The sequence below is a fragment of the Bos grunniens genome, chromosome 4 (assembly GCF_055505025.1).
Source record: "Bos grunniens cultivar Pamir isolate PY7600 chromosome 4, Bosgru_T2T1.0, whole genome shotgun sequence".
Lineage (NCBI taxonomy): Eukaryota > Metazoa > Chordata > Mammalia > Artiodactyla > Bovidae > Bos > Bos grunniens.
Window position 1 is genome coordinate 39,691,102 of NC_141168.1, and position 25,726 is coordinate 39,716,827.

A 25,726-nucleotide genomic window follows, 5' to 3' on the forward strand; every position below is an offset into this window, starting at 1 on the left:
ATATGTACAGCAGATACAAAAAAATTCTTTGAGCTGAAAGTAAGAAAATGTTGCAAAAATCCTGACAGCATATGTCTGAATTAAGTCTCTGAAATAAATTGTTAGAAAAGCAGAATTTATAATAAAAAGTGTTGTAATGGGGGTGATAATCATAAATGATAAGACAAGCTATTGGTAAGTTTCATTAGCTTATAATAACAAACAAAGTTTATTTTTGCTTAATAATACAAATGAATTTTCCTTCAGTAGGGGAGCCTTCCATTGCCAAGACAAAGGCAGTGTGAATTTGATGAAACTCTAGTGCAGAACTATGATGATTTGCAAAGATGTCCAACAAAGTTCAACTTTGTTGAAAAACTCATTCAACTGCTCATTCATTCCACGTGCTAAATAAATGACAGAGTTACCGATAGTATGTGAATATGATGCTTTAGAATTAGACTAATTTTTTGAAAAGCCTTTTGATTTTAAAGTTTGGAAATAAACAATAGACATAAAGAATAATTAAAAGGAGGTACTGTGGAAGTTTTTATTGTGGTAGAAGAAACAGAAAAGTCCTAATAAAGATTGTCACTCAATTCCTATTTAGAGGATACTAATAGCAAGTTTCCTAGATGTGTGGAATAAAGACAATTCTAAAAAGACCCACAATATTCTTACAACACTAAAATGCCTATAATTGTCAGTATATAGTGTTGAATATAATTAGAAGGACTAGAAATGAGACAGGTTGAAGAAATTCTGGTGTCAATTAAAGTTAAACTTTTTAGGAGCTTTCATGGTTTGAAAGAAATTTGGGTGAGAAAATCTGGGTTTCTGTCCTACAATCTTGAGTAGCTTTAACCCTGTAAACCTCAGCTTTGTTATACGTGTGTGAAATGACAATAATATTGATCTCCCAAGGTTATCATGAGATCAAGTGAAATAATGGTTAGGAAAGGAATTTGATAAAATATAGACCATTATATTTTTAAGAAAAGGCTACAAAATTTAAGCAACTAGCACTCTTTCAAGTCATTTGGTCAGTAGGGAGGAGAACAGAACAAATTCTTGGTCTGGACAAACCAGATTCGAGATGAGGGACTTGCCACCCTGTCTGTGCTCTCACTTCTGTGTTAATTCTTGTGTGTGAACAAAAGCAGCCCAGGTAAAACAAATTGAATCAAGGGTCTTGTTTTGCCCTTAGAAGTTGGCAGTTCACTCCTGTGCCACTGCAGAGTCACTGAAGGAGGTGTTACTGCTACAATTCAGGTGGCAGGAGAAAGGATGGAAAAGTATAAAATTGAACAACAAGGGGGAAAGGACAGGGGTGGGATGAATTAGGAGATTGAGATTGACATATATACACTATGGGTACTATGTACAAAACAGATAACTAATGAGAATCTACTGTGTAGCACAGGGACCTCTACTCAGTGCTCTGTGGTGACCTAAATGGGAAAGAAATCCACAACACAGGAGATATATGTATACATATGGCTGATTCACTTTGCTCTACAACAGAAACTAACACAACATTATAAAGCAATTATATTACAATAAAAATTAATTAAAATTTTAAAAAAAGTATAAAAGGGACACATTTGCTTATAGTTATCCTTCAGATTGGCAGGTATAATTGCCACTATTTTGGTTTTATAGCAAGATTTCAACCCAGAGGTAGTAAACAATTTTGTTGCAAAAATAGCTGAAGGATTTTTTTTTCTGATTTCTCAATTTTAATTTTAATTGTAACATACACATAACATGAAATCTAACACCTTAACCATTTTTAAGTTTACAGTTCAGTGGTGTTAAGTCATCATGTCCTGAAGAATACTAGTGAAAATTAGTACTAGATTATGAAAAATAAAAGTAAAACTGGGAGTGGTCAAAATAGAAGCAGTGATGTCTTTTCACTTGTCTACAATTAAATGGGAGGGGATCCACATGAATTTATTGTTACAGAGTCTTTAAGTTCTAAAGTATTGCATTATTAACTGAGCAATTAAACAATTTAATTTCAAGGACTTCCTTCCCTTGTTTTCACCCTCCTTTCCTCCCTTTCACCCTCCCTCCCTTTCTCCTTTCTCTTTCCTTACTAATCAAGCACATGGCTTTTGGAATCGGAGCCATTTCGGTTGTCTCTGTCACTAGTTACGTCATCTTGAACAAGTCACTCTTCTCTAAACCTTGGTTTCCTCCTTTGTAAAATGGTGACTATAATATTGGCAATTGAAAGGTTGTTGTGATGATTAAATGAGATAACGTAAATATTGCTGAGTCCAGTATTTGGTACATACTTTGTCCACCTGATGCAAAGAGCTGACTCATTTGAAAAGACCCTGATGCTGGGAAAGATTGAGGGCAGTAGGAGAAGGGGACGACAGAGGATGAGATGGTTGGCTGGCATCACCAACTCAATGGACATGGGTTTGGGTGGACTCCGCGAGTTGGTGATGGACAAGTAGGCCTGGCGTGCTGCAGTTCATGGGGTTGCAAAGAGTCGGACATGATTGAGTGACTGACTGAAGGCCCAATAAATGTAAGTTCTTATTAAAGTTGCCACTATTGTCATTCCTTCCCATGTGGCTCAGATGGTAAAGAATCCTCCTGCAATGTGGGAGACCTGGTTCAATCCCTGGGTTGGGAAGATCCCCGGAGAAGGGAAAGGCTACCTAGTCCAGTATTCTGGCCTAGAGAATGCCATGGACTGTATATACATGGGGTTGCAAAGAATTGGACATGACTGAGTGACTTTCACTTTCACTATTGTCATTACTAGTCCTCCCTAGTGCTCAGTGGTGTCCAACTCTTTGTGACCCCGTGGACTATAGCCCGCTAGGCTCCTTTGTCCATAGAATTTCCCAGGCAAAAATACTGGAGCAGGTTGTCATTTGCTGCTCCAGGGGATCTTCCCGACCCAGGGATCAAACTTGCATCTCTCGTGTCTCCTGAACTGGCAGACACATTCTTTACCACTAGTGCCAGCTGGGAGTTTGTTGAGGGCCTCCTGTGTACTACTCACTGTTGCTGAGTGAGTTCACATATCTTTTAATAATCCATGCAGTTCTGTAAGTAGATATCACTATAAATTACTATAATATCTAATAATCTACATTATCAGAATATTTTCTTCTTTCTCTCCAACTGTAAGCTCTGCTAGTTTGGTGGTCTTGTTTCCTAAGGAAAGAATACCTCTACCAGGTGATGCATAATAATTCATTGACTGGAAGATGAGATTGCCGCTTGACTATATGGGGATTCTCTGAATGCCACTGAAACAACAGGCTTCACTGAACCAAGGCTGTTACTGCTGGCTGGTAATTGACCCTGATTACCAAGGGGAAATAGGGTTAATATTACACAACAGGCTCCCCTGGTGGCTCAATGGTAAAGAATCCATCTGCCAATGCAGGAGACCTAGGAGACGCTGGTTTGATCCTTGACTCTGGAAGATCCCTGGAAGAAAGAAATGTCAACCCCCTCCATTATTCTTGCCTGGGAAATCTCATGGACAGAGGAGCCTGGAGGGCTACAGTCCAGAGGGTCACAAAAGAGTCAGACACGACTTAGCGACAAAATAATAACTACGTAATGGGGGCAGGAAAACCATGTCTGAAACTCGGGGCATGCTTTTGCGAGTCTGTTAGTAGTCCCAGGTCCAATAGATAGTGACAGAAGGAAGTTAGATCCATCAGTGACAGGCTTGTGACCAGTCACATAAAGACTGTAGCAGCTATATATATTTTTCCTCTTGTTCATGTTTGTATGAATATACATATATATTTGTATATGTTAACTTTCTTATATCTCCTCTTTCTTAATTTACAGCTTTTGAGAGATTATTTTCCGTTTACTGCTAGGTAACAGAAAATTCAATGGGACTGACTAAATTTGGGAAATAATGCAGCACAGGGATGCATACCATGACTTTGGAGATTTTTGTCTCTACTGTTTGGTGAGACGATGTCTTTATTTGCACTAAGAATAGTTGCAGCTTGTTAAGTGGAAATACTGAGTTGTGTTGTTGTTGTTTTTTATGGAAGGGTACACATGGATGGGAGCTGCCAAACAGGTAGACAAGTTACTAAGTTGTTTCTCAGCTGAATATCCTCCCTTCTATATTATACTTGGTGAGGCTGGGGTTGGGATGCTAAACCATATTTCTACTTTGCCACCTGACTTCTTGTTTCAATCTGAGAGGAGACATGAGAGGGAGTCAGCAAGGTAGGAAGTGGAGGGAAAGTGTTTCTCTTTCATGTTTTTCTCTGCTTTCTTCCCATGGACTCCAATTCATTTGTGGTTTCCATGATCATCACCCCAACAGCACTCCTTTCACTGTGACAATGGCAGTTCTTCTTATGTGGCAGCAGCGGAATCAAGCTTGCAGTTTTCCCAACATTTGAAGAACTAACTTCAAAATTAATTGTCTAGTCTCAGGTAAATCAGCTGTATTTCACCAACACTTCTCAGAAATCTGAGTTTTAGCTTCAGGGCCCCTTCCTCTAGGGTTCTAAGTTTGATAATTCTAACTGTCTCTAACTATTGCTTCCCCTGCTCCTAGGAGTGGTAACTGCTTCCTGTAGTTGCTACCTTTGAAACACCTTTGAGTTCCCTTTTTATCTCCTCAGTTACCCAGCTAACAACTTCATTGGAGAATTGTTGTAATTAGATTGTCCCTGAAAAGAGAAATGGTATGGTTTCTGTCCCCCAATTCCACCCTGATTGATACTAAAAGTTTTCTAAAAACAATTTAACTTGGAAAAAACTTTGTATATATATTAAATGTACCATGAAGCAAAACATCTCATAAATACTTGACATTTTCCATCAAGGGAATATCTAGACTAGCTGTCCTATTCTCTCTTAGTTTTGGTTGATTACTTAGGCCAACATATAGGCATTGTGGGTTTTCCTGGTAGCTCAGCCAGTAAAGAATCTGCCTGCAATGCAGGAGACCAGGGTTCGATCCCTGGGTCAGGAAGAGCCCTTGGCGAAGGGAATGGTTACCCACGCCAGTATTCTTGCTGTAGAATTCCATGGACAGAGGAGCCTGGCGGACGACAGTCCATGGGGTCACTTAGAGTCAGACAAGACTGAGAAACTAACACTTTCACTTTTACTATAGGCAATGTAGGAATAACCTCCAAATTACAAGCCAACGTTCTTCTTATTTGCATATTTACAAGTCATTTTCTGTCTCTGCTGCCTAGGGGTTCACACTACTATTGTAAGGTTCTACAATGCCAGCAATTCTCTTCCTTCATAGTAAATTCCCATGTTGTTTATTTATTAAATCCCAGTAAGAAACTTCAACTGACACAAACATTTCAGTTAATTTCTAAAAAATTCAGGATTCAAAATCTTTTACATAAACCATTTTATGCATAAATACTCAATAATGTGTCATAATTAATGTCTGCCAAACTGTTAAGTGACGCTGACAATGAAATATTGAAGTAAATGTCCCTTTTATCCTTCTTTTAATAATAAGTCATTTATAACATTATCTATAGAATTCAGAAAGACATGAAGAATGTTCTAATAGCAATGACTGAGATACTGAGAACAAAGTTGCGATTTTTATTTCTTTCAGTCAATAATATCAAACCTCCAAAATCAATTTTATTTAACACACAGACATCTGGAACATCTACAGATTTCTAACATGAGACTATCAGCAGATATAATGAAATTTAACATAATTTAAAGGAAGCAGAAAATCTTACACCTTGACATTTAATGTCTATCTTAAGAATTATAATTTGTGTCTATTTCCTCCACTGGAAGAACTGTGATTTCAAAGACAAAAAGATATCTTAGATTTTTTTTTTAGCCTAATACAGTGTCTGATTGTATTAGTTTTCTATTATTGCTAAAACAAATTTTCACATAATGGGTTAAAATAATACAAATATATTTTCTTATAATCCTGGAGGTGTGAAGTCTGAAATAGGTCTTACTGGGCTAAAATCAGTTGGGGGCTCTAGAGGAGAATTCATTTCCTTCCTTTTTCCAGTTTCTATAACTGCCCATACTTCTCATGACTTCCTTATATCTTTAAAGCTAGAAATGGTCAGTTGGGTTTCCTCATACTATATCACTTTGATTCTTGCCTCCCTTTTTCCTCTTATAAGGACCCTTGTGATCATACCCAGATTATCCAGGTTAATCTCCTTGACCTTATCTCACTTGGAAAGTCCTTTGCTGTGTGAAATAACACATTCACAGGTTCTGGGGATTAGGATGCAGACATCTTTGAGGGTTTATTATTCTGCCTGCTGTGCTGGTCTATTTGAAGTCTCTCAGTCGTGCCCAACTCTTTGCGACCCCATGGATAGTAGCCTGCACCAAGCTCCTCCGTCCATGGGATTTTCAAGGCAAGAGTACTGGAGTGGGTTGCCATAGTACAGAACAAATATTATTGACTCAGTGGACACAGTACGTTGTATTTTGGACCTAAAAGTAGGGACAAAAATTTTCCATGTAAATATTTATTATGCAGTGGCTAAGGGTCTTGTGCAGTTGTAGGCAATGCTGTGGTCAGCAATTCTTATTTTTAGAGAATGGCTTTTAATTGTTGTATAATCATTAATTAATTATTACTTATATATTATGATAATGTTTTATTAATTATTTAAATATCTATTATTTTCAAAGATTGCACATTGGGATATGGGAATGCAGATTTATTTAGATGGTATTTGTCTGACTTGAAATATTGACTGATAACACATAGTAAGACAATGAATATGTTCATATTTATCTTGGCTTACTTGGGTATTTCTTGAATAAATTCTTTGAAGCATTATTTCTGGCTGAGTTGATAAGCTTGATTTAAATTTTAGTAGAACCACCAAAATGTTTCTCAAAAGGCTGTGCTTATTTACACACCAATCAAAACTGAATTGTGGTACTTGTTTTCCCTTAGCATCACCAGTACTAGATATTATCAGCCTTTGCAGCTTTCACTAATCTGCTCGGCAAAAAGAGGTGGCATTTGCATTTTATAAACACTGGCACTAACACTTTCATTTTCTAGAGTGAAAATAAGAAGGAGAATTATTTAATGTGTGTTTGTTTTAACTGCTAAAATCTTTGCCTATTTTTTGATTGGATTTTAATTTTAATGCTTGTATATTATGGATTTGAGGGCCTCCCTGATAGCTCAGCTGGTAAAGAATCCACCTGCAATGAGGAGACCCCAGTTGGATTCCTGGGTCAGGAAGATCCCCTGGAGAAGGGATAGGCTACCCATTCCAGTGTTCTTGGTCTTCTCTGCTGGTAACGAATCTGCCTACAATGCGGGAGACCTGGGTTTGATCCCAGGGTGGGAAGATCCCCTGGAGAAGGGAACAGCTACCCACTCCAGTTTTCTGGCCTAGAGGATTCCATGGACCATATAGTCCATGGGATCACAAAGAGTCAGACATGACTGAACGACTTACTGAACAACTTTCATTTCACTTCACTTCATTATGGATTTTAACCCATTTTCTATTTATAAACAGTAAAATTTTCCACTAGTGTTGCTTGCCTTATAATTTTATTTATACTTTTTTTTGTTGATTGGCAAACAGAACATTTTGGTTTTTAATGTACTCATATAAGTCAGTTTTTTCTTGTCTTTGTTTAAGAAGATCTTTCGTCTCAAAGTTATTAAAATAGTCATATTTGTTTTTTCTTTGACATTTTTATAGCTTCATCTCTAGCTCTTTATTACATTAAGAATTTTTGTCTACATTGTGAGATCAAAATATAACTTAGTTTTTTTGTTTTGTTTTTCATTCAAGTGAAAAACCAAATATCCCAGTGCCATTTATAGTTGTAGTCTTCCTTTTCTTGCTGGTTTGAAATATTACCCTTATTATGACAAATTTCACATAGACATAGATATTTTTCTGGGTTTTTAATTCTGTTTACTGTTCAGTATATACATATCTGGATTAGTTTCTTGCTGGCTTTTAATTACCATACTTGCATAGTATTTAGGTCAATTTTTCTTTTTAAAAAATGTTCTTTCTTATCTCAATCTATTTTATGTAGAATTTAGAATGACATGAGAGACTTTCTTTAATTTATAGATTAATTTGGGGACAAATTTACACTTTTACAATATTAAATCTTCCCATCCAGCAGCATGGTGCAGCATGGTGTTTCTCTCAGATTTAAGCCTTATTATATTCCTTAGGAATATAATAGGAAAAGGAGTACGTCAAGGCTGTATATTGTCATCTTGCTTATTTAACTTATATGCAGAGTACATCATGAGAAATGCTGGGCTGGAAGAAACACAAGCTGGAATCAAGATTTCTGGGAGAAATATCAATAACCTCAGATATGCAGATGACACCAGCCCTATGGCAGAAAGTGAAGAGGAACTAAAGAGCCTCTTGATGAAAGTGAAAGAGGAGACTGAGAAAGTTGGCTTCAAGCTCAACATTCAGAAAACTAAGATCATGGCATCCGGTCCCATCACTTCATGGGAAATAGATGGGGAAACAGTGGAAACAGTGTCAGACTTAATTTTTTGGGGCTCCAAAATCACTGCAGATGGTGACTGCAGCCATGAAATTAAAAGATGCTTACTCATTGGAAGAAAAGTTATGACCAACCTAGATAGCATGTTTAAAAGCAGAGACATTACTTTGCCAACAAAGGTCCGTCTGGTCAAGGCTATGGTTTTTCCAGTGGTCATCTATGGATGTGAGAGTTGGACTGTGAAGAAGGCTGAGCACCAAAGAATTGATGCTTTTGAACTGTGGTGTTGGAGAAGACTCTTGAGAGTCCCTTGGACTGCAAGGAGATCCAACCAGTCCTTTCTGAAGGAGATCAGCCCTGGGATTTCTTTGGAGGGAATGATGCTAAAGCTAAAACTCCAGTACTTTGGCCACCTGATGTGAAGAGTTGACTCATTGGAAAAGACTCTGATGCTGGGAGGGATTGGGGGCAGGAGGAGAAGGGGATGACAGAGGATGAGATGGCTGGATGGCATCACTGACTCGATGGACATGAGTTTGGGTAAACTCCAGGATTGGTGATGGACAGGGAGGCCTGGCATGCTGCGATTCATGGGGTCGCAAAGAGTCGGACACGACTGAGCGACTGAACTGAACTGAACTGATATTCCTTAGTAAGACTGACAGTTTCCCTACATGTATGTTTTATTTATTTACTTTATCATTACTTTTAGTTATCATATGAGTATTTGAATTCTGAATGGAATCTTTATGGGTTTCATCTTCTAATTTGTGCTAGCATATAAGATAGCTGCTGATTTTATATATTGTCTCCATCTAGATTACTAAACTCATTAATTTTAATAATTTTCTAAATATTTCACTGGACATTAGATTGTTGGTGAAGAATGCTAATATTGTTTCTTACACTATATGCTGATTCCTTATATCTTGTTCTTATATTTAATATATTTGCTAAAACCTACTTTTTGTCCTTTTTACTATGCTCTGGAAGAATTCTTATGATATTCCAGATCACTAACTGAATCTTTATCCCTATCCATATCTATCTTACTTTTACTCATCTATCAATTTGTTTTATTTCGGTCACAATGCTTTTAATTTCTAAAAATTCTCATTATTTCCTTTGGTCCTTTTCTTCCTCTTCTTTCTATTCCTGCTTCTGAAGAGTTTTTTTTTTTTTTTTTTTTAAGAATGCAATGTTTCCTTTAGTGTCATTGCTTGTAATTATAGTACTTTTAAAAGTTCTTTCTATTTCAGAAATTCTTTTTTTTAAATTTTATTTTCTTTTTAAACTTTACATAATTGTATTAAAAACAAGTATCACCTTCTTCATTATTTTTTTTAATTTAAATTTATTTATTTTAATTGGAGGCTAATTACTTTTCAATATTGTATTGGTTTTGCCATACAGCAACATGAATCCGCCATGTGTGTACACGTGTTCCCAATCCTGAACCCCCCTCCCACCTCCCTCCCTGTACCATCCCTCTGGGTCATCCCAGTGCACCAGCCCCGAGCATCCTATATCATACATTGAACCTGGACTGGTGATTCATTTCTTATATGATATTATACATGTTTCAATACCATTCTCCCAAATCATCCCACCCTCTCCCTCTCCCACAGAGTTCAAAAGACTGTTCTATACATCTGTGTCTCTTTTGCTATCTCACATACAGGGTTATCGTTACCATCTTTCTAAATTCCATATATATGCGTTAGTATACTGTATTGGATTGGAGAAGGAAATGGCAACCCACTCCAGTGTTCTTGCCTGGAGAATCCCAGGGACGGGGGAGCTTGGTGGGCTGCCGTCTATGGGGTCGCACAGAGTCAGACACGACTGAAGTGACTTAGCAGCAGCAGCATACTGTATTGGTGTTTTTCTTTCTGGCTTACTTCACTCTGTTTAATAGGCTCCAGTTCCATCCAACTCATTAGAACTGATTCAAATGTATTCTTTTTAATGGCTGAGTAATACTCCATTGTGTATATGTACCACAGCTTTCTTATCCATTCATCTGCTGATGGACATCTAGGTTGCTTCCATGTCCTGGCTATTATAAACAGTGCTACGATGAACATTGGGGTACACGTGTCTCTTTCAATTCTGGTTTCCTCAGTGTGTATGCCCAGCAGTGGGATTGCTGGATCATAAGGCACTTCTATTTCCAGTTTTTTAAGGAATCTCCACACTGTTCTCCATAGTGGCTGTACTAGTTTGCATTCCCACCAACAGTGTAAGAGGGTTCCCTTTTCTCCACACCCTCTCCAGCATTTATTGCTTGTAGACTTTTGGATCGCAGTCATTCTGACTGGCGTGAAATGGTACCTCATTGTGGTTTTGACTTGCATTTCTCTGATAATGAGTGATGTTGAGCATCTTTTCATGTGTTTGTTAGCCATCTGTATGTCTTCTTTGGAGAAATGTCTATTTAGCTCTTTGGACCATTTTTTGATTGGGTCATTTATTTTTCTGGAATTGAGCTGTAGGAGTTGCTTGTATATTTTTGAGATTAATTCTTTGTCAGTTGCTACGTTTGCTATTATTTTCTCCCATTCTGAAGGCTGTCTTTTCACCTTGCTTAGAGTTTCCTTTGTTGTGCAGAAGCTTTTAATTTTAATTAGGTCCCATTTGTTTATTTTTGCTTTTATTTTCAATATTCTGGGAGGTGGGTCATAGAGGATCCTGCCATGATTTATGTCCAACAGTGTTTTTCCTATGTTCTCCTCTAGGGGTTTTATAGTTTCTGGTCTTAACGTTTAGATCTTTAATCCATTTTGAGTTTATTTTTGTGTATGGTGTTAGAAAGTGTTCTAGTTTCATTCTTTTACAAGTGGTTGACCGGTTTTCCCAGCACCACTTGTTAAAGAGATTTATTTTTTAGAGATTAGATCTGTTTGAAACATTTTTATCACTCTGTTGGTTTTCTTTAAATGTTTGGGATTCTAGTTAGTGTTTTAGTAGTTGTATTTGAAGGACTCAGTTGAATGTTTTTGGTAGTTGGAGAATTATTTTTCAAGGACAAAAGGAATTTCTATTCCTTCAGCAGTGAATTTGGTCAAATCTTAGGATCTGTGGCTCTAGCAGTTTTATGGAGAAAGAAAGGCGAGTGCTTCTAGGAGCTCAGGATCTGAAGCTCTCTTCCTTTATAAAGGTGTTTATCTTTGGCATCTGGAATAGCACTTGCTTAATATTTAATCCAAATGCTATTATATAGATTAACCAAAGACCTATGTTAAAGTTTTGTGCTTCTAGGAGCTCAGGATCTGAAGCTCTCTTCCTTTATAAAGGTGTTTATCTTTGGCATCTGGAATAGCACTTGCTTAATATTTAATCCAAATGCTATTATATAGATTAACCAAAGACCTATGTTAAAGTTTTATTTTTTATATTGAAGTCTTAGACACATGCATTTTCTCCTAGTATTTCTTTTTTTTTTTTTTTTTTGAGCTTTCAAGTAAGATTTATTTTTTTTCAAAAGTTTTAAATTTTATTTTATTTTTAAACTTTACAATATTGTATTAGTTTTGCCAAATATCGAAATGAATCCACCACAGGTATACCTGTGTTCCCCATCCTGAACCCTCCTCCCTCCTCCCTCCCCATACCCTCCCTCTGGGTCGTCTCAGTGCACCAGCCCCAAGCATCTAGTATAGTGCATCGAACCTGGATTGGCGACTCGTTTCATACATGATATTATACATGTTTCAGTGCCATTCTCCCAAATCTCCCCACCCTCTCCCTCTCCCACAGAGTCCATAAGACTGATCTATACATCCGTGTCTCTTTTGCTGTCTCGTACACAGGGTTATTGTTACCATCTTTCTAAATTCCATATATATGCGTTAGTATACTGTATTGGTGTTTTTCTTTCTGGCTTACTTCACTCTGTATAATAGGTTCCAGTTTCATCCATCTCATTAGAACTGATTCAAATGTATTCTTTTTAATGACTGAGTAATACTCCATTGTGTGTATGTACCACAGCTTTCTTATCCATTCATCTGCTGATGGCATCTAGGTTGCTTCCATGTCCTGGCTATTATAAACAGTGCTGCGATGAACATTGGGGTACACGTGTCTCTTTCCCTTCTGGTTTCCTCAGTGTGTATGCCCCAATCTCAAAAATATACAAGCAACTCCTACAGCTCAACTCCAGAAAAATAAAAGACCCAATCAAAAAATGGGCCAAAGGACTAAATAGACATTTCTCCAAAGAAGACATACAGATGGCTAACAAACACATGAAAAGATGTTCAACATCACTCATTATCAGAGAAATGCAAATCAAAACCACTATGAGGTACCATTTCACGCCAGTCTCCTAGTATTTCTAAATATCATATAACAGAATAATCAAATTGGAAGCATTGATCTAAATTAAATCCTGCCTAGTAAATAGACTATATTCTCTGCTTTAATGCCTGTTTTCACTTTGGCATTTTCTATCTTTTATCTTTTGTCCAAAGCTGGGGCTGGAGAAGAGTTGCTGGAATACTCATGACGTATTTTCGAGACAGGGACCATACAACTGTGATTTGAGTTTAGGATTCACATAAGGAAACAGTTGGAGATAAAGCTGGAGTCAGGCTGTGAAGATGTTTATATTTATGTTTAAAGAGTTTAGACTTTATTCTGTTAGCAGTGGAGTATTTCTTATGTGTTCTGAGCAAGGAAGCATCATGATAAAAGCAGCTTTATTTGACAGTGGTCTCCATAATAAATATAAGGGAGAAAGATTATGAGAACATTGTGGTAATCTAGGATGAGATGATGAGGGTCTGAGATAAAGTTGGGGAAGCTGGAATGGAAAGACAGTGACATATAGAAGAGTCTGAACAAAATAACGTTACGTTTTAGTGATTTCTTGGATGAGACAGTGAAGAAAGAGGAGTGCTCAAAGGCGACATGCAAAGTTTCAAGCCTGGGTTGCTGGAAGAGGTAATATAGAAGTAAATAAGGAAATAAAAAAGAGGCAGCTGTTTACTTCCTGACTTTAGCTGTCATTTTAACACTTAGACACAATTGTTTTATATCTTGAGCTCCTTTATATATTTCCTGTCCACTGAAACTGAGAATATCCATTGATTAGATAAGGCTGAGAGGATGAGAGGAGGGATGTAAAAGATGGTGTTTGAACTTTGTGCTGGTCAGACCTGAGGACAATCTGGTTGCAATATCTTCCATTTTACTTGTGACCAAACTATTCAGTGCATCTGGCTAGCTGGACTCAGTCCAGTTCCCATTCTGGACCATAATGAAGGATATCAGACTGGAATCTTTTCAAGGAGTTGATTCATGAAAAAATTAGACCTCGACCTGTTCATCTATCAAGAGAAATTGCAAAATTTTATGAAGATTGTTACCAGTAAAAGTTGCTTTAAAGGTACATTAAAATTTTCTTTTCAGGCCTCCTAGTGTTTATACTTCTGTTGCTGTTGGTGAATGTACATTCAAGAAATTCATTCTTCTCATAATAGCCCTGTCTTTTCTCAGTAACTTAATTTCACTGTGCCTGTCTATCTAATGAGTTGCATGGGCATAGTAATTACAGGGTTGCATAAAGATTAAATGAGTAAATACAAGTAATGTGTCATGAAGAGTACTTTGCTCATAGTAAGCTCCCAATAATTATTCTTTTTTTTTTTTTTTTTTTACTCTTAGGAGTCGCAGACCAAAGAAGGGCATCTCTCCTTTTTACTGATCAAGTTGTGATGTTTAAGGCAGTGGTCTCAAACTTTAGTGTACTTTAAGATAATCGCCACAGTTTATTAAAACACAGGTTACTGGGCCTCCTCCCCAGAGTTTTTGATTTGGTTAGTCTAAGGTGGGGCCTGACATGTTCCCAGATGATGTTGATGGTGCTGGCTGGGGACTGAATTTTTGAGAACCAGTGGTTTTGGGGGCTGGAATGGGGAATGAGGTGTGGATTTGTAATGGCGTCAGTTTCTTTGCAGTTAGGAATTCCATACTCTTCTGGCTGTACATCCTGAACTCCAGTCTGCTGTGCTTTTTGTTTTCTGAGCAGCAGAAACCAGTCAGCAGGTGACAAATTTCATTACTCCACTTTCTTTGAATTTTCCCAGGGATTACTAAGTATACAACTGTTAGTGCTGGCACTTTTCTGTTATTTTAAGGATTTGTTGGTTTTTCCAAGGTGGTTTTTCCCTTGATGCCAGAAGATGTGAATAAGAACATGCTGAGGATGTTCGGTCTGTGAAATATTGTAGAATTTATTTTTTTCATTTAATATTAATTTTAATCTGTGCTTTTTTTCTCATCCCTTTTAATTCTCATTTAATTAGTCAGAGTTACAAATGGCATCACTTATAAACATACTTGTAAGCCCAGCAATGTGGCTTTCAGCATTTCTGTAATGAAAGTTTAAACTACTTGGAACTCTAGCTTACATTCTTTTAAGTCTTTATGATCTAAATATTCTTTTCCATGATGCCAAAAAGGTTCTGTGTGATCATCTAAAGTTTGAAATTCTTTTCAAATCAAAGGCACTGCCAAATGCAGAAGCAACTGTGTGTGAAGAAAATGTGTGGAAACACCAGTCATTACAGGTTGGTTTATAAAAAGAGTTGCAGATTGATAGGTCTTTGAAAAATGTTTGGTGACACAAAACTCTTTCAATCAGTTCCAAATCTGGCAACTCTCTTGTTTCGTTAGATTTTCTTCCCTTCACTTTTCTCCTCTCTCTAACAGAGACAGACACATCCCTTTTCCTGCGTCCCATTTTAGATGACTGATGGAAAAGTAAACACCAAATATGAGCATGTGGGGATGGTTTATTTCTTTTTACATTGACTAGAAGGCAGTGTTGAAAGGGAGACACTGCTGTCATTTCACAATGTAGGAAATTTAGAAAAGGTGTTAGAGCTGTTTTAAATAATTTCTTTTTTTGGATTATGCCATTCATGAGGGTATGTAGTCTTTCCTTTATAGCAGGAATTTGTTTAAAGTGTATCTGAGATCTCTTGGTGACAAATAAACAATGTGTTCAAAAGAAAGCCCTGTAATTTTTTCATTAGATGATTCATGCTTAAAAATGTCAAATGATCAGGAATGAAAGAGCCAATGATTGGGTCATTTGAAACATATGGTTTAGGGGTTATTTTGCATGGAAACTCTAAATATGGAATCTCAGTCCCTTCTTTTACCCTTGCAAAAAGAGCAGAGTCTGTTGTGCCTAGTTCTTTCAGTTTTACATCTTAAATTCAGTACCGTCTTGACCTGTGAAGCAGCACAGAATAGTGGTTAGATGTAAAGACTAGAGGTGAGTATTTATTCATTTAGCAAAGTTGAGAAAACTATGAAGCCTTTTATGCATCTATTTCTTCATTTGTAAAATAAGATAATTAGTATACTTACCTTGAAAGAGATGAAATAATACACATAAGGCCCTTAAAACAGTTTCTGGCATATAATAGGCACAATCAGTCTTAGCTTTTATTACTGACCTTAAGTGGACTTCTTTAGTTTGATCAACTATTTCCCCCAAAGAGAGAAGATTATGACAACTTCAGTGTAAATTGCTACTTGGAATATCATCTAGGAATGGTTCAGACTTAAAGTGACTTAAATATTATAAAATCAGGCCCACGTTTATGAAAAGTAAATTAGTGATATTTTGGTCATGGGTTATATTTCTACATATGAGAAAATGCATTCCATTACAGTAATTTCTCCATATTTTAACAACAGGAAATTCTTTTAGGCCAGTAGATTTTGGATTCTTTTGCTTAGTGAGAAAGGACCTGTGATTTTTACTCTTGTACTCTTTTCTCTGATGAATGAAAACTTTGTACAAAAAAGGATGATTTTTAAATTATATTGAAACTTAAGACTGGCTCAAGTTAAATATAACTTCACCTAAAGTAATTCCTCTGAACTGGATATTTAGACTTGAGATGCACATTGAAGATATTTTGGAGATATTAAAATAATGTATCTAGATTACCTATAATACCAAATTTCTCTTTGTTCTTTGAATCTTCTGACTCATTAAGTCAATAATATCCATTACTTTTGGGGGAAGAGATTGACCTGGCTGAAAGCAAGAGAGTCATCATTTGCCTTTGGACTTTCAAATAGAATTGATCATGTCTATAATAAGATGCTGAAACTCCAGTACTTTGGCCACCTGATGCGAAGAGTTGACTCATTGGAAAAGACTCTGATGCTGGGAGGGATTGGGGGCAGGAGGAGAAGGGGACGACAGAGGATGAGATGGGTGGATGGCGTCACTGACTCGATGGACGTGAGTCTGAGTGAACTCTAGGAGTTTGTGATGGACAGGGAGGCCTGGCGTGTTGCGACTCATGGGGTCGCAAAGAGTCAGACACGACTGAGCGACTGAACTGAACTGAACTGATAGTAAGATGATAATCTTGAAGTAAGTACTTTTTGTTTGAAAAGGCATTCTTTTTTGAGAAAGAAATAAAAGATGTATGTTATGATTTTCTTATAAATAAAAATTGGAGTGGATATCATTGAACAGAGCCTGGGTCAGAACACAACACAGCTCAGAACATATGGGAAGTTCCCACAACATGGTTGGGGGTGGGAGGAGAGAGTCATTGAAAGGGAATAAGGTCCAGAAAGCTGATGGAATATCTTCCCTTCTTCATCCTACCCCCTTCAGGTGAGATCTTGAAAGTGAGAGGGAGAAGCAAAATATTAATAGATTTGTCTGAATTGAAGAACATTGAAAGTTGATGCTCCCAGTCACTTGGGAAAACCCTGGAGATTGCAGGATCTCTGTCATAGCAAAATGTACAACATGATGTTGGAATGGTAGAGGATCAATGGCTGATAGGAAGGGCTGAAGGTATGTGGGGTGGGGTCCTGCATCTGCTTAGTGCAGCAGAGAGAAAACTGAAGGCTTCTTCGTCCCTGTTCCTACTCCATTATCCCACTTCCAGGAGGATCAGTGGACCAAAAAGCACAGTGCAGAATGTGGAGACCTCACCACCAGGCACAATGGCAAACTCCATGGTCATCAACAGTGGGTGCCAAACTGATACCACAATAGTGGGCCAGAGAAATCTGTGTCAATAGCAGACAATTCCCCGTGGACTAGGCAGAATGCAGGACATCTCAACAGAAGCCAGAAAGAACTGGTTGCTCCTCTTCATACAGACAATATCATCTTGGGAAGAAGGAAGAGGAAAGTTTTTCTTTTGTCAAGTTATTAAAAAAAAACCTTTTGTTTGTTTTGCCATCAGTAAAAATGAGGCTTATAAAGAAAATACAATCAGAGATAGAAATTAAAGTGAGTTGAAGAATGTAAATTTCATCCCTACTACAGAAAGTATTAATTAAAATAATCTTTCTGTGTTCTAAAGTACATGAAAAGTTGGGTTTTCCAACTAGAAATGGGGCAAAATATACGCAGTTTGTTCAGCTTCAGTGTGGACCACATGCCCCTAGAGTTCTAGTGTCTGGAGATTTTTAACCTAATTGCTCACCTGACTTCAATTTCTTTCCTTTAAATCCTATCCTGCATATTTCTGCCCACATAATCATCTGCCTGTAGTCTGCCTCTTTGGTCAACTATTTCCTTAATTCAAGAACCTCAATGATATATTTGTTTATGCCTCGAAGTACTGTGATTCACTCTAAAGGTTTATTTGTTTCTTGCTTTCTTGCTATATTTCATTCCTTTTGAACAGTTCTAATTATAGCATAGCAAGTTGGGAGTAGTTCTGTAACTTTTAGCTGCAGAAGATGACTATTTGGAATCAGTTTTCTTCCTATGCCTTTATTGGTGTTCAAAATATAGTATATATTTTTTGGCATGAAGATACAATTGTTTTAATAAAGAATCAAGCTGACCAAGGCAGGAAGTATATATAACCCTTCAAACACTACTGCTAAGCAATCGAATTCAGTGACCACACTGAAACTTGATAAAAGCATGCTTACAATTTAACTTTGTGGTATATTGAACTCTTATATATCAATTTGCCTGTTTCATAGGTTTGTAAGCTGAAAGTCCTTAATGCTAACTTAATACAAACAAGATAAAATATTCTTAACAGAGTGTGCTAACCATATGCAGGATTCATTTGATGATATTTTTCATTTTCTTTATAAAATATATCTTAGAACCACTGGTGATTTTTGTTCAGAAGTTTAAATCACAAAAATGAAGTGATATCATGGTGAACCATGGGATCCATCATCTCTAAGGGTTTAAATATCAAATTCAGCTAACATAAACTGAATTCCTACTATATCACAAATAGCTTAAGTTCAATGCTTTTGTATTATGTCATGCATTCATTTAATCAACATCCAGTATTTTTTTTTTTTTTCCACCATGGGTTACATGTGCTAGGTTAGGTACACATGATGAGATGGAAGGCATAGTTTAGCAATTCAAGCAGGGTATAGTGTAGTCAGTCAATTGGACCAATAAACAGGTAACCGTTAGGATAAAGATTTGTATAGGTTGTTCTTGGAGACTAGAGAAGGAGCTGATTTCACTTGGAGGTATTCAGGGAAGGATTTCCTGAGTGTTAGTCTGTATTATCCAAATAGACAAAGAAGGCATTCAAAACAAAGGGGAAGGGTGAATGTGACACCATTCAGTTCAGTTCAGTTCAGTCGCTCAGTTGTGTCTGACTCTTTGCGACCCCATGAATCGCAGCACACCAGGCCTCCCTGTCCATCACCAACTCCTGGAGTTCACTCAGACTCACATCCATCGAGTCAGTGATGCCATCCACCCATCTCATCCTCTGTCGTCCCCTTCTCCTCCTGTCCCCAATCTCTCCCAGCATCAGAGTCTTTTCCAATGAGTCAACTCTTCGCATCAGGTGGCCAAAGTACTGGAGTTTCAGCTTCAGCATCATTCCTTCCAATGAAATCCCAGGGCTGATCTCCTTCAGAATGGACTGGTTGGATCTCCTTGCAGTCCAAGGGACTCTCAAGAGTCTTCTCCAACACCACAGTTCAAAGGCATCAATTCTTCGGTGCTCAGCTTTCTTCACCATTATAGAACCTCAAAGACTTTGATGTGACCAGAACATGAGACTCATGTTGAGAAAGTGGTGAGATACAAGTATTGAAAAGTGGGGTGGCAGCCAGATTGTAAGCTATCTGATTTTAACCTCACAAGAACTCTGTTGGGTGGGTGGTGTCATGCCTGTTTTAAAGATGAGGAAACAGACTTGGGGAGCTTAAACATCTTGCTTATGGCCACACAGTAAGCAGCAGAGTTATATCTCCTGACTGCAAATCTAGTGTTTTTCTCACTACCGCCGTAGAGGAGTTATTGGACTTGTTTCTTAGTGGCCACTTTTGTTTTAATAATACAATTAGTCATAAAATATGATCAGTCAGAAAATGTGAGCAAATATTGAATTGAGGCTTTCCTGGTAGTTCAGCTAGTAAAGAATCCACCTGCAACACGGGAGACCTAGTTCGATTCCTGGGTCAGGAAGATCCCTTGGAGAAGGGATAGGCTACCCACTCCAGTATTCTTGGGCTTCCCTGGTGGCTCAGACCATACGGCAAAGAATCCGCCTGCAATGTGGGAGACCTGGGTCAGGAAGATCCCCTGGAGGATGACATGGCAATCCACTCCAGTATTCTTGCCTGGAGAATCCCCATGGACAGAGGAGCCTGGTGGGCTAAGGTCATGCCAGGGGTCACCGAGAGTTGGACACAACTGAACAATTAAGCACACACAACTATTGAATTAGAATTACATTGTGGTTGTGAACAATGTTATTTAGGTAACTACTCAAAAATGTTTTAATAATAGTAATAGTTCTTGCTCTTATAACAGGTGGGAAGTCCCTATCCGCCTCTACATTTATATCCTTATAGTTTGTATTGAACATGAGATATTTTATTTATTTATTTGAACATTAGATATTTTAAAAATGTGTTTCTACCACAAGCATGGAACAGTATTTAGTTTAGTCTTTCTGAATGCCCACTTGTCCAGAAGCCTGGGAGGAGAGACCAAATAGATGAGGGAACAGGCCTAAGGAGTGGGTCAGACTGGAAGGGTGGCCTCGTGTGGATTTTTATATGAGATTGGTCAAAATCATTGCTTAATTTGTTCAGTAATAAGGATCCAACACTACTGGATGATTTAATGCCTTAGAGTAACTTTACAACAGCAGAAGCATAAAAGAATTTATTTTAGAACTCTTAAAACAAAATTTAGCCATGTCTTATGTTCCTTTGGGAACCACAGATGGAAAAAATGTCTTTTTTTTAAGGGAAAATTGGTTAACTGAGGGCTTTCTCTCCTTAGGAGAGGTCCATGTTAGACTTTAGCCAGGTGTATGGGTCTGTGTACTTTATCTGGAATGGAGGAAGGGAACCTGTAGGATTTCTTATATTCTTTTCTGTTTTTTAAAAATTTGTTGGCTGTGCCATGTGACTTGTCAAATCTTGGTTCCCTGACCAGGGATGGAACCCGGACCATTGGCTGTGAAAGTATGGACCCCTACCCATTGGACCACCAGGGAATTCCCTCCTTATATTCTTAAAGAGATCCAATAAAGCATGAAAAAAAATAAATATTTTAAGTGTGGCACCACAAACTGAATGTGAGAGTCTGTGTGTATATTTATGTGTTTGTGGGTGGCCTCAGATTACTTTTAATCTGTAGTGTTGAATTATCCAAAGTTCATCTTAAGTAAGCGTGCAAGAGATTTTAAAAGACATTTCATATTAACATTTGACAATTTTTTTTTTTAATGTTAAGGTGACCTACTGATTCCGTCAAGTCATCCAAACAATAGTATCAGCATTAAGTTCCAGAACAGTAAAGCTTTCATGTGAATGTTTAACATGTGAATTTTAAACATGTATTTTAATTATAATGAAATTAAATCAATACTACGTCATTAGTCTATCTGCTCATGTAAATGAGAAAATTGTGGTCTTTAAGTGCAGTTTGGTTGGTTAAGGTTAACAATTTCTGCTTTTTAAAATTCATGATAGGCTACTAAGCCTCCTGATAAACCCTTCCTTCCATTCCAAAAATGTTTTGGGGTAATTCAAAATAGAATGTGAGTTACTAAATAACTGTAGGTGCTGAAGTAATATAGTTTAATAGTTATGAAATGCAAGGAGCATCATTATGAAGTCTGTATTAAATGAAGAGCCAGAGTGTAGAAAGTGATTCAACCATAAAAAAATTGATTAATAGTACATTGAACAATAAAATTCAAATCTGGGAATCATGTTTGCATAATCTAAAAGTTTTCTACATCCTCAGTTGTTCTTTTAAGTATTTATTCTTTTTAAAGAGTGCCTCTGAAGCTTCTTTCACTTTGCACAAATTATTGGCCTCAAAATGTAAATTTAATAGTATTGCATCTAATCTAAGTTTTTTAGAACAGTAATTAAATATCAATATTCTTCTTTGAAAACTTATCTATGAAAGCTACAGAAAAAATATATAAATGAAAAATCCAGAATTTTATCCTCTCTGAGATAGTTTTATTGATTTTTATGCATTCAGAAAATATTCTTTGATATATTTTATACTCTTTTAAAAAATTTGTTTTGAAATTTAGCTGAAGAATCACTTCTACTGTTTGAGGGTAAGAAAATTCTATGATTCTATGTTCAATCTCTTTAGAAAGAGTTCTTATAACTTTGTTGTTGTTGTTGTTGTTCAGTCACTAAGTCATGTCTGACTCTTTGTGACCCCATGGACTGCAGCACACCAGGCTCCTTTGTCTTTCACTATCTCCCAGAGTTTCCTCAAACTCATGTTTGTTGAATTGATGATGCTTTCTAACCATCTAATCCTCTGCTGCCCCTTTTTCCTTTTGCCGTCAATCTTTCCCAGCATCAGGGGCTTTTCTAATGAATCGGCTCTTCACATCATGTGGCCAGAGTATTGGAGCTTTAGCTTCAGCATCAGTTCTTCCAATGAATATTCAGGGTTGATTTCCTTTAGGATTGACTGGTTTGATCTTCTTGCAGCCCAAAGGACTCTCCAGAGTGTTCTCCAGCACCACAATTTGAAAGCATCAATTCTTTGGTGCTCAGTCTTCTTTATGATCCAACTCTCACATCAGTATGTGACTGCTGTAAAAACCGTATGCTATGCTTAGCCTCTCAGTCATGTCCAACTCTGTGTGACACTATGGACGGTAGCCTGCCAGGCTCCCCTGTCCTTGGGATTTTCCAGGAAAAGCCGTAGCTTTGAGTATACGGACCTTTGTCAACAGTGATGTCTTTGCTTTTAAATATGCTCTCTAGATTTGTCATAGCTTTCCTTCCAAGGGATTCCCTCATAGCTCAGTTGGTAAAAATCCGCTTGCAATGCAGGAGACCCTGATTCGATTCCTGGACCAGGAAGAGTCAGTGGAGAAATGGATAGGCTACCCACTCCAGTATTCTTGGGCTTCCCTTGTGGCTCAGCTGGTAAAGAATCTGCCTGCAATGCGGGAGACCTGGGTTCGATCCCTGGGTTGGGAAGATCCCCTGGAGAAGGGAAAGGCTACCCACTCCAGTATTCTGGCCTGGAGAATTCCATGGACTATACAGTCCATGGGGTCGCAAAGAGTCGGACACGACTGAGCGACTTTCACTCATGCTTTCCTTCCGAGGAGCAAGCATCTTTGAATTTCACAGCTGAAGTCACTATCCACAGTGATTTTTGAGCTCAAGAAAATAAAATCTGTCACTGTTGCCACTTTTTGGAAAGTGGCTTCTATTTGCCATGAAGTGATGGGACTAGATGCCATGATCTTAGTTTTTTTTTGAATGTTGAATTTCCCACCAGCTTTTTCACTCTCCTTTTTCACCCACTTTAGTTCCTCTGAGCGACTGAACTGAACTGAACTAACTATGAGGAAGAAGAGGTTTCATAGTCTAGAAAAAGGAGTATAACAAATCGAGTAAGAGCTTGAACATGACAGAAATGGGAAAAACCTATAAGAAAGGGTATCTCATGCTCTGAGACTGTCAGGAAGAAGTGGGAGAGGAGCATGGTGGATTAAAGGTGAAGGGACAGAAAGTAGAGGGAATTCCTTCTTTGTTCATTTTCTCAATAAAGTAGTAGGCAAAATTATTTGTGAATGATCAGCTTAGAAGCAAGGCAATCATGAGGGATGTGAGGATGGGAAGTTTTGGAATGGCTACTCTTAGAATTGGATGGGAGCTCACTAACTAAGGCCAAGCAAGTAGTTAGCTGTGTGATACTGAGATCCATTACTTTAATAAGCATTTCCTAAAGCCATGCTACATGTTAAATATCTGGTTAGGCTGTGGGGATACAGATATGAAAGACCTGGTCCTGGTCCCCTGGGTCAGGAAGATCCCCTGGAGAAGGAAATGGCAACCCACATCAGTATTCTTGCCTGGAAAATCCCATGGACAGGGAAGCCTGGTGGGCTGTAATCAATGGGGTTGCAGAGTTGGACATGACTTAGTCACTGAGCACACAAATTACTAGTTACTATGTGGATGCTGCTCTGGGAGCTGAGAGTAGAGACATTTTTCTCAGCCTGGGGAAAAGAGAGAAGTTGATAATTTTTCTTAAAGGAGAGTTTCTTAGACCCTTTTATGTACCTGGTTAGCTTTACTATCATCAACACAATGGCCATGAATTTGAGCAAACTCCGGGAGAGAGTGAAGGAGAGGAAAGCCTGGCATGCTGTAGTTCTTGGGGTCACAGAGAGTTGGACATGACTTAGCAACTGAACAAGCTTTACTTTATGCATTTAAGATGATACAGTTTTCAAGTAAAGTCAGAAGATTCTAAAAAGGTAAGTTATTCACTAAATGATATCTGACAGAACAATATAAAATAAACCACAAAAATCTAAAAAAAAAAAAAAAAAGCATTCACACTCTTTCAGTTGTTAGTGACCAAAACCCAATTTAAAGTCAAGACAAAAAAAAAATGAAGCTATAGATTCATACTATTGCAATATGTTGGAGTCACTCCTGGTTTCAAGAATGGCTGCATTAAGGGGTTCAAATAATATCGTCAGGGTCTTTGTTTTACTACATGTTTGAGAAAGGAGCCTCCTTTTAAAATTTTTAATATTTTCAGCCTCACCCTGCAGCATGTGGGATCTTAGTTCTCCCACCAGGGATTGAACCCACACCCCCTGCAGTGGAAGGTGAAGTCTTAACCACTGGACCACCAGAGAAGTCTGAGGAAGGAACCTCTTTACTCCAGCAGTACCTATGAGCCTGTATTCCCTTTGAGAATAAAAATGTTCTTTTGCCAAAGTAGTGTGGCAGACTCCTGAGCCCCAGGTGCAGCAAAACTACATTCCCTATCAAATCTAGCCACTGAATATGATGAGAAATATTTGCCTTATCATTATAAAACAAAACATCCTATTCTGTATATTTTTATTAAAATTTGGGATAAAACTATAAAGTCTATAATGCTAATCAGCTGAGTACTTTTAAGGCTTTAATTAATAGATTAATTATGAAAGCTTTACCTTTATTAAACCAAGTAGTCACCAATTATTTCATTATAATTCTGAATATACACCATGTGCAACTCTGGTGTTTAGAATGAGTAAACAATAGAAAACAAATGTACATTAGATCTTAGATGTGGATGTAGCCTAAATTTATGTGTTTGAGAAATAATTTTTATGGTTATACAGCCCTGAATAGATAAAGCATTATAAATCCTTCATTATGGGTTCTCCTTAACATTCAAATGTACTGGCCTCTTAACAGAGATTTTGAAGATTCTGAATTTAGTACAATCCATAGGACCATTAAACACTTTTTATAATAATGTTTAATATAAATAGGAAACTATTAGATAGTGCAAATTTAATTTTCTTGAGACTTTTTAAAAAGTCAGAACACAGTAGCATAAGGGTAATTTTAGACTAACTCCACTATGAGCAAGGAGATTTATATTTGGGGAAGCTTAGAAAACAATTTATATATTTTATGGGATTAATCATTATGAGTCATTTAATGTGGCCTATTGCATATGTTTGAATTTCTTTTTTTCTGTTTTTAGACTAATGACTGAGATACCTACAAAACATACTGTTTCCTTTACTTTATTTAACTTTACAACCTTAGTGGCATTCATCTGTAGTCGGTCAATTTAATTTTATTATTGATGTTGCTCTTATATTAAGTCAAGTAAGAAAATACCTCCAAGGTGAAGCACATCATGTTGTATTTTGGTAGTTCAAATTTATTACTATGATTAATGGCAGTGATAACTATTATTATTTTTGCATCATTAAGCATTGACATTTTTGACATAGGAAACCAT

At 37.3% G+C, this 25,726-nt stretch overlaps 1 protein-coding gene across 26 annotated transcripts in view; it reads left to right on the forward strand.

Annotated features, from left to right (window-relative positions):
* The window catches only part of SUGCT (succinyl-CoA:glutarate-CoA transferase), a 784,651-nt gene that overhangs the window by 374,872 nt on the left and 384,053 nt on the right, over positions 1-25,726 (forward strand). For 2 of the 26 annotated variants that reach the window (XR_015162294.1, XM_086396003.1), the window contains one exon: positions 20,906-21,046. The exons of the other annotated variants lie outside the window; for them this stretch is intronic. Coding sequence is in view for 1 of the 2 variants with exons in the window: in XM_086396003.1 (XP_086252129.1) it covers positions 20,906-20,932 (27 nt within the window). In the remaining variant the exon portion in view is untranslated. Of the gene's footprint in view, positions 1-20,905; positions 21,047-25,726 lie in introns of those variants that run through there. 26 annotated transcript variants of the gene reach the window in all.